General features: G+C 33.3%; 2 protein-coding genes and 1 long non-coding RNA gene across 5 annotated transcripts in view; all 3 read right to left on the bottom strand.

The window, feature by feature from the left end:
- LOC107629035 overlaps positions 1 to 8,483 on the bottom strand; it is a 41,373-nt gene that overhangs the window by 11,047 nt on the left and 21,843 nt on the right. The window lies entirely within an intron of this gene.
- On the bottom strand, positions 1,148 to 2,596 carry LOC107629036 (metal-nicotianamine transporter YSL3; the record flags this gene model as incomplete). The annotated part of the gene is given in 2 exon segments (XM_016331718.2): positions 1,148 to 1,620; positions 1,952 to 2,596. A coding segment is annotated over 1 exon segment (122 nt), but the record flags the coding sequence as incomplete, so codon positions are not given.
- Positions 3,438 to 5,618, bottom strand: LOC110269905. 2 transcript variants are annotated; one of them, XR_002358747.1, is made up of 3 exons: positions 5,016 to 5,612; positions 3,900 to 4,026; positions 3,438 to 3,566 (listed from the first exon to the last, which is right to left on the bottom strand). It is a non-coding gene; the product is annotated as an uncharacterized LOC110269905 (long non-coding RNA). The 2 variants fall into 2 exon arrangements; XR_002358748.1 differs by lacking the exon at positions 3,438 to 3,566 and having other exon boundaries at positions 3,612 to 4,026; positions 5,016 to 5,618.

Raw genomic sequence — 8,483 nt, 5'->3', positions numbered from 1 at the left:
AAGAAACAATTTCAAAATAAAACAAATAAAAAAAAGTGTATAAAAAAGATTACATAAGACTTTGGATGGACGAAGAGAGGCCTTAGAAATAAAAAGTGAATTCATGATAAGTTGACAACAAAAAATAAAAAATGTTATATGATTTAATAATATTTAGCTGTCATCTATATACAGAAAGACATGTGTATTTTAATTAGATGTATTCTTGAACAGGTGAAAGATTGTCTTTGATTGACTATACAAAGCACACAGTATGCAACTATGCATGATCTGCGAAGAGAATTATTGTTACCAATTCTATTTAATTTGTTTTGAACTTTTCCAAAATTGCAAACCTCTCATTCAGTGAATTCTCCGGGGATAGGACAACTGGACAAGGCATTTTTAAAGTTGTTTTTGCAAATGAGAATGCTAAAAGACGAATATTTGTAGTGAAGAAAAAAAAGTTTATTATTAATTCAAAGACAAAATAAATATAAACAAAATGTATGTTGATCATATAACATATTCTGCTTCGTAAAATGGTACATGCATATATAAATCCGTTTTTGTTGAATCACATAAAAAAGATTTCACAATTTAGAATTTTAATTATTATTCATTTAAATATTAGTGTATTTCCTTTCCTCAATTACAAATACTATAATGTTTGTTCTCTTTGCTTAATAAGTATAACGATCAAGGGCATCAGCAATGAGTTTTAATAACAATCATTGAATACTATGCTTTGTAATTGTCTTTTTTTGGTGAAGCATGATTCACTCACAGGTGAGAATTTGATGAATCCAATGGATAGCAATAGTATAAACAGTGAAGATCTGACAGAAATTGAGAATTCCAACAGAGAGGACCCTGAACAGCCTCAGATTGAGGGTGAGGAGCTGAATAGGATAGCTCCATGGGAAAAGCAAATCACAGTCCGGGGAATAATTGCTAGCTTACTTATTGAAACAATTTACAGTGTCATAGCGATGAAGCTGGGCCTTACAACTAATCTAGTACCTAATCTCAATATATCGGCTGCACTTCCTGCCTTTGTGTTCAGTAGGACTTGGACTAAGCTCCTTTCCAAAGCCAATATTGCTTCAATACCGTTCAGTTGGCAAGAGCCTTGAAATTACCATATGGGTTCCCAACCTCAAAGGCCTTGTAGAAAAGGAAGAATGTGAGAGGAGCCACAACACAGTCTATCCCTGTGGCGATTGCTTGGCTTAGAAGCATTGAACGAGGGGATGTGAAAGTGAGATGGCCGGTCTTGAAATCATGCATTAGACCAGAAGAAATGGAAACAATTGATTTGATCAAGCCACATCCCACAAGTCCTTCAACTACACCGTCAGTTTTTCTGGAAAGGATGCAAGTACAAAGAGAGTCACTTTGACGTGGTTATAAGCCATGTTTATGTCAGCTAATCGTAAGCATTGCAAAATCCAAGTGAGAATACAAGAATATAGGCAATCACCACAAAACCACTTCACTTGGGGGAACATCAAAGGTATCACAATGATGGAAAGAACAATATGTACGCTGCAACCGCCAACCATACCGGAATGCTATCTTTTAAAAACACTTCATTCCGTCTAAATTCGTCATAAGACAGCTGCCTCTGGTTCTCTAAATCTGCAGTGACAAAGAAATATGAAAATGGCTGAGATCATAGACAAATTCACCAAAAAATAGCTCTATGCAAAGAGACACAGGGACTAGAATGATTACATGTATTAGGATTCTTCTTTTGCATGCTTGCATAGATATTAATTGCTGTGAAACAGACTACAAATCGACTTATCCCAGTGGAACAGCTACTGCAGTTCTTATTAATGGATTCCATACTCCTAAAGGAGACGCCATGACCAAGTACAAATCTGTTTTGTTTTTTGTTGATTTCTGGTTTATCTTATTTTGTCCAACAAAGTAAAAATTTATGTATGAAAGGTAAAACTAACTCAACTGCTTTTGCAGGAAGCAGGTTCATGGTTTCATGAAGTACTTCTCATTCAGTTTCCTTTGGGCATTCTTTCAATGGCTATACAGGTGGAGATCAGTGTGGGTTTGTTCAGTTTCCAACTTTTGGATTGAAAGTCTGGAAAGCCTCGTGTCTCTTCATCAAGCATCAACCATGGAGTACTTGTTCATTGTCATTGATTAAACCTCGTGTCTCTTTGTACTTGCATCCTTGGCCAGAAAAACTGACGGTGTAGTTGCAGGACTTGTAGGTGTGGCTTGATCAAATTAATTGTTTCTATTTCTTCTGATTTGATGCATAATTTCAAGACCGGCCATCTCACTTTCACATCCTCTCGTTCAATGCTTCTAAGCCAAGCAATCGCCACAGGGATAGCTGTGTTCTGGCTCCTCTCACATTCTTCCTTTTCTATGAGGCCTTTGAGGTTGGGAACCCAGATGGTAATTACAAGGCTCCATATGCCCTCATTTATAGAAACACGGCCATTCTTAGCAAGCCACTGCACAAGTATAGTTTACGGTATTCTCTTGCCAACTGAACGGTATTGAAGCAATATTAGCTTTGGAAAGGAGCTTAGTCCAAGTCCTAATGAGCACAAAGGCAAGAAGTGCAGCCCACACATTGAGATTAGGTACTAGACCAGTTCTAAGACCCAGCTTCATCGCTATGACACTGTAAATTGTTTCGATCAGTAAGCTAGCTATTATTCCCCGGACTGTGATTTGCTTTTCCCATGGAGCTATCCTGTTCAGTACAATAGTAACAAATCACCTTCCTTATAGGTCCACACAGTACTGTGTACTACACCCCACGCCACCCCACCTTATTACAACAAAGAAACCCTTCACAGCACCCAACACATCCACAACATGGATCATGACATGGGCATGGCAGCACCACCGCCATCCACCATGGTGATGATGAAGCGCCGCCATTTCATGCACACGACATTCTTCTGGGGGACAAAGTCTGAGGTTCTGTTCGACTAATGGCCCGGGACAGCCGTGGCATGTACGCGCTCGCTCTGCTCTGTTTTCGTCATGTCCTTCCTGGTGGAGTGGCTGTCCCACGCCCGGTTTATGAAACCCGGTTCCAACAAGCTCAGTGCCGGTTTGGGTAAGACCGTGTTACACCTCCTTAGAGTTGGTTTGGCATACCTCGTTATGCTTGCTCTCATGTCGTTCAACGCCGGTGTCTTCTTCATGGCTGTGTTGGGTCACGCTTTCGGCTTCTTCTTTGGTAGCAGGGCTTTGGCTAAACCACACAACGATAAGAGATATGATGATCTTCCGCCAATGTCTTGTTGATTACTTTTTATTCTTAGTTTTTTTTGGAGTCTTTTATTTCCCTAAGATTAGGTACTAGACCAGTTGTAAGACCCAGCTTCATCACTATGACACTGTAAATTGTTTTGATCAGTACGCTAGTTATTATTCCCCGGACTGTGATTTGCTTTTCCCATGGAGCTATCCTATTCAGCTCCTCACCCTCAATCTGAGGCTGTTCAGGGTCCTCTCTGTTGGAAATTTGGAATTCTCAATTTCTGTCAGATCTTCACTGTTTATACTATTGCTATCCATTGGATTCGTCAAATTCTCACCTGTGAGTGAATCAAGCATCACCAAAAAAAGACAATTACAAAGCATGGTATTCAATGATTGTTATTAAAACTCATTGCTGATGCACTTGATCGTTATGCTTATTAAGTAAAGAGAACAAACATTATAATATTTGTAATTGAGGAAAGGAAATATACTAATGTTTAAATGAAGAATAATTAAAATTCTAATAAGATAACTGGTTCAGATAGACAGATACCAAAGGAACAAAATGGTATTAGAACCTGATCTTAGAACTGAAAAAAACCAGATATTTTACTTCAACGTAACGAGTAACGACTGGTGAGAAATGAGACCCCCAACAGATATATTACCTTTTAATTCTTCTTTCCTCTTCAACTACACCCAAAAATAAATTTGGAATCTTTGAGACAAGGACAAAAACTTTCAATTCTCCACGATCAGGGTCAAAAAGAGATGAAGGACAATAATATTGACCACCTAAAATAACAAAGTGAGACAGAAAAAACCACAATCCAGAGTTTTGCAGCTTTCAAATAAGTGAAACTCATAAATATAAACAGATTATGTTCAATTATTTTTAGTTAGTTAGCTGAAAAAATATAAATCAGATTGAAAAACAGAGGCAAGAACAAAAAATCATAACAATAACTAAGCACGGAACAAATAAGCAGATTAAAAGTCAGCAAGAACAAAAACAATGAAATTAAACAACCCGAGCCAAGAGCAAATAATCCTAACAAAAATCAGCGAGTAACAAATAATCGGATTAAAATCAGAATTAAGACAACAAATTGTGACCAATAAACTGAATTTAAAAACATAATTAAAAAAATCAAAACCCTAAGACTTCAAAAATTTTAAAACAGAATTTAAAAATTAGAATCATAACAACAAACTATGACAAATAAAAACAGTTAAACATTTCTTATTCTAGCAGTGCACAAATTATACACTTATCAACTTTATACATTTATATCTTCATTATCAAATAACAGTCTTCCATTGACAAATTATGAATTGACTACCCACTTTAGAACAAAATCTGTTATTAACAGCAAACTTCAGAGTGCAAATACCTACATTAATGGCTCTTTCTTTAACTCAAGTGATCCGGTGAAAATGCAAAAACAGTACTACATTAAAAGTTAATTACATTTTGATATGAATAGAATTTCCCAAAAGATTAAAATAAACATTATCCTAAATAATACCCAGATTTCAAATACTACATTCTTCACGAAAAATAATGATATGAGATATTCAATTCAGAATTACGTCATCAAATTATCAATAATAGCAGCAGTGAACCCTAAAATCAACAATCAAGAACAAATTAAAAATTAATAATAGCAGTGAACCAAGAAAAAAAAAATTAAAATCAAGTTCAACAATCAATAATCAAGAACAAATCTCAATTTATAACAAGAACAGAGAATGAAAAATAAGAAAGGAAATCAAGAACAAACCTGCGTCGCGGACGACACGGCGGCTGGACTGCGCTGCACGGAGGGCGACACGGGGCTGCTGATACGTGGACGACGACCCGACGGATCGGCGACTGCTGGTGCGTGCTGCTGCTGTGCGTGGAGGAGATGGCGTGCTGCTGGGGAGGGAGTATGTGGAGCCGTGGAGGACGAAGGGAGAGGAAAGGGCTGCGCCTCCGCGATGGTGCTGTCCGGAGGCGGAGAAGAGGGAGGAGTTTCGAGACTGTGATGGGCTGAGGGGAGATGGCGCTATGGGAGGACTTAAAAAGAAGAAAATAATGCGCTACACATCAAAAGGAGGGAACAGAAAAAGTAATGCGCCATTGCACTTTATTGAAACGCTGCTTTACTTTGTCTATTAAGAGTTTGATTTTTTAATAAGATAAACATTAGGTTCAGAGTGACAGGTAGTTTCTCATATGGAAGTCTTTCTATGTAGAATACTGTAGAGATTAGACGTGTTGCTCTCTTCAGTCTTCACCCAGCAATCCAGGTTTATAACATCAGCTTTGTCCTCCTGTGGTTTTATGGTTAGCGTGGAAGCTAGCCAGCTGTTATTATGGGAGCCCGATCAATGGACAAGCCAGACCGGAGGTCGGTGTGGTTCTGGGTTTATTTGAATGTGTTTGCCACTTGTGAATTTTTTACAACAGTCTTTTATAAAAAGAAAATGCTATATGGACATCAAAATCAACTACTAAAATTAGTTATTAATATATTTGTGTATGAATATATGTGTGATTTAATTTATTTTCAATGTATATTTGTATTTTAACATATATTTTATATTAATGGCTGACTTTGGTGGCTGATTTTGGTATACACGTAGTATAACCCTTTTTAAAATGATTGTTATGAACTTACGATACGTTAAAAAAAATAGAAAAATGCTATTTGTATATCAAAATCAGCCACTAAAATTCGTCACTAATGTATTTATGTATAAATTCATGTGTGGTTTAATTTATTTTCAATGCGTATTTATATTCTAACATATATTTTATATTGGTGGCTGATTTTAGTGTACATCTAGCATAAACCTAAAAAATAAATACTGATTACTATGATACGTTAACAAATAAATACGTATTGATTTAAATATTTAATACATATATTGTTTAATGATAAATTAACATGTAGACTATATCATCTGGATATTTTAAGGTTAATTTTCAAAATACTATCATTTTAGAATTAATTCATATTATTTTATTGTATAAGAACTTAGAAACTAGAAATTTCATATTAATTTTAAAAATGAAAAAAAAAATTAGTTTATTTTAACACTATAAAAAGTCGTCGCATACTGTCGAATTTAGCAGCAAATAAATCTGACGGTGTAAACCTTGTTGGTAATTGTTTATGGGCAAATTTTTCTATCCGTCGCTAATTACCGACAAATTTAGCGGTGAATATAAACTTGTAATTAGTGAAATTCTGGAGCTTGTTACTGTTGGATTTATCTTCCGATAAATTCGACGGTAATACATTATTTATTGATAATTAAATTAATAATTGCCAACCAATTTAATTGACGGTAAATTTTAATTTTAATTTTTTTAAAAAAATAAAATTTTAATATATAATTTTAAATATTTAAATTCAATAATGTCTAAACTAACAAAATTTAAAATTTTACAATTTACCATTATAATTTTTTATAACTTTTAATTCAAAGTTTATAAACAACTTCCAATATCAAAGGTTATAACTAAAGTTTATTAAAGTTTCAATTTCACTCTACTTTCATATCCAATCTTCTCAAAATACTATATTCTCACTTTTCACCCCAAATTTGAACACCTCATACACATTTTCTACCCCAAACTATTCCGTTAATGATACATAATCAAACTGTATATCATTAATCTAGTTAAACTTTATTTAAGTTTAATTTTTTGAATACTTAAGTAAACAACTGGTGGCAGCGACAATAGATATTGGGGTTAGAGGAGTGTAGGGTTAGAGTTTAACAAATGCCAATAATATCCAAAAATAAAAGAAAGAAAGAAGGAAATAAGACATACTTAAATGAAAGAAAAAGAGTAGCCTCGTAGTTAACAAAAGCAAGCAGCAGCGGTAACGAACGACGGAGATAGCATTTTGCAGGGAGGAAAAAAGCTCCTCCATGGCAAAAACAAACTCCTGAATTTAGAGTCAATTCTACCAGTGAATTTATCATCATACGCATAATCTGCGACCAAAACAACGCGTTTCATTTAATTACCTTACCGTCGGATATTTAACATATTTTCTCCCCTAAATCCGATGGTAAAATGTGTGCTCGCCAAACTTTTTTTCGCGCCATTTGTTACCGTTGGATTTAGGGTTGAAAATATAAATCCAACAGTATATATTTTGTGGATAACAAATTTAATGTTGAACTGTCAGTATATCTAACAGTAATGTCCGATGCTAAATCCAATGGTAATCAACATTTTTTTTTGGTAGTATAAATGATTAAAGAATTTAGATTTTCTAAAGTTTAAATTTTTATTTTAAAGAGTAAAATGTAATCTTTTACTCTTGAATAGTTTATCTCTCATATTTTTTTTTGTCCACCTATAAAATAAATGGTCATACTTTATCCTTTAAAGTGAAATTCAAAATTTAAAAAATCAAGATCTATTATTAAAGTAACCTATTTAAAACTCTAACAAAAATAATTTTTTATGATTAATTTTAAAATAAAGACTATAATACGTGAGGTTTAAGTATGATTATTTGTATTAGAAAATAAAATCTGAATATAACTTAAAAAATACTAAAATTTTTGTAGAATTTATTTTAAGAGATTAAAATACTTTTTTTAACATTAATTTAAAAAGAAATTAAAATGATTTTATTGTATTAAAGAGTAAAAATTAAAAACTCTTGAAATCTTAAAAAAAAAAACTTTCATAATATAAATTTTAATGTCTGAAAAAAAAGGCTAAAATAATAAAATACCGCTATAAATTTTAAGGAAAATACTACTTGTATAATAAAATTCAGCTTAAATGAGTACGGGGAGTTTATGCCATTTGAGCTATTACTCATTGGTGTTCTAAATTACATATTGAATACAGAAAAAATTAAACTCAAATACACATCCAAAATTATAAGAATGCACTCTAAATATTTTATCAATACATTCAAAACTCATGTAAAAAAAACTTATATATGTACATAAGAACATAATGAATAAACACATCCAAAATTAAGTATTGACACATCCAAATTAGGTTAACATTACAACTCTCAAATCAAACATATGAGTGCAAAAAAAATTATAATCACAAATACATTTAAAAAAAAAAGAAAAAAAACACAGACACTTCCAATATTATATATAAATTTAAAAAAATAGACCTTTTTATTAAGCGAAAAAAGAAGGAAAACATATCTTCGTGAATGAACTCAACCAAATTTTGTTAGAATTTTGCAAGCAGAATTACCAGAGACAGAGAC

The sequence above is a fragment of the Arachis ipaensis genome, chromosome B03 (genome assembly GCF_000816755.2).
Source record: "Arachis ipaensis cultivar K30076 chromosome B03, Araip1.1, whole genome shotgun sequence".
NCBI lineage: Eukaryota > Viridiplantae > Streptophyta > Magnoliopsida > Fabales > Fabaceae > Arachis > Arachis ipaensis.
This window is presented reverse-complemented; position numbering and strand designations above follow the sequence as displayed.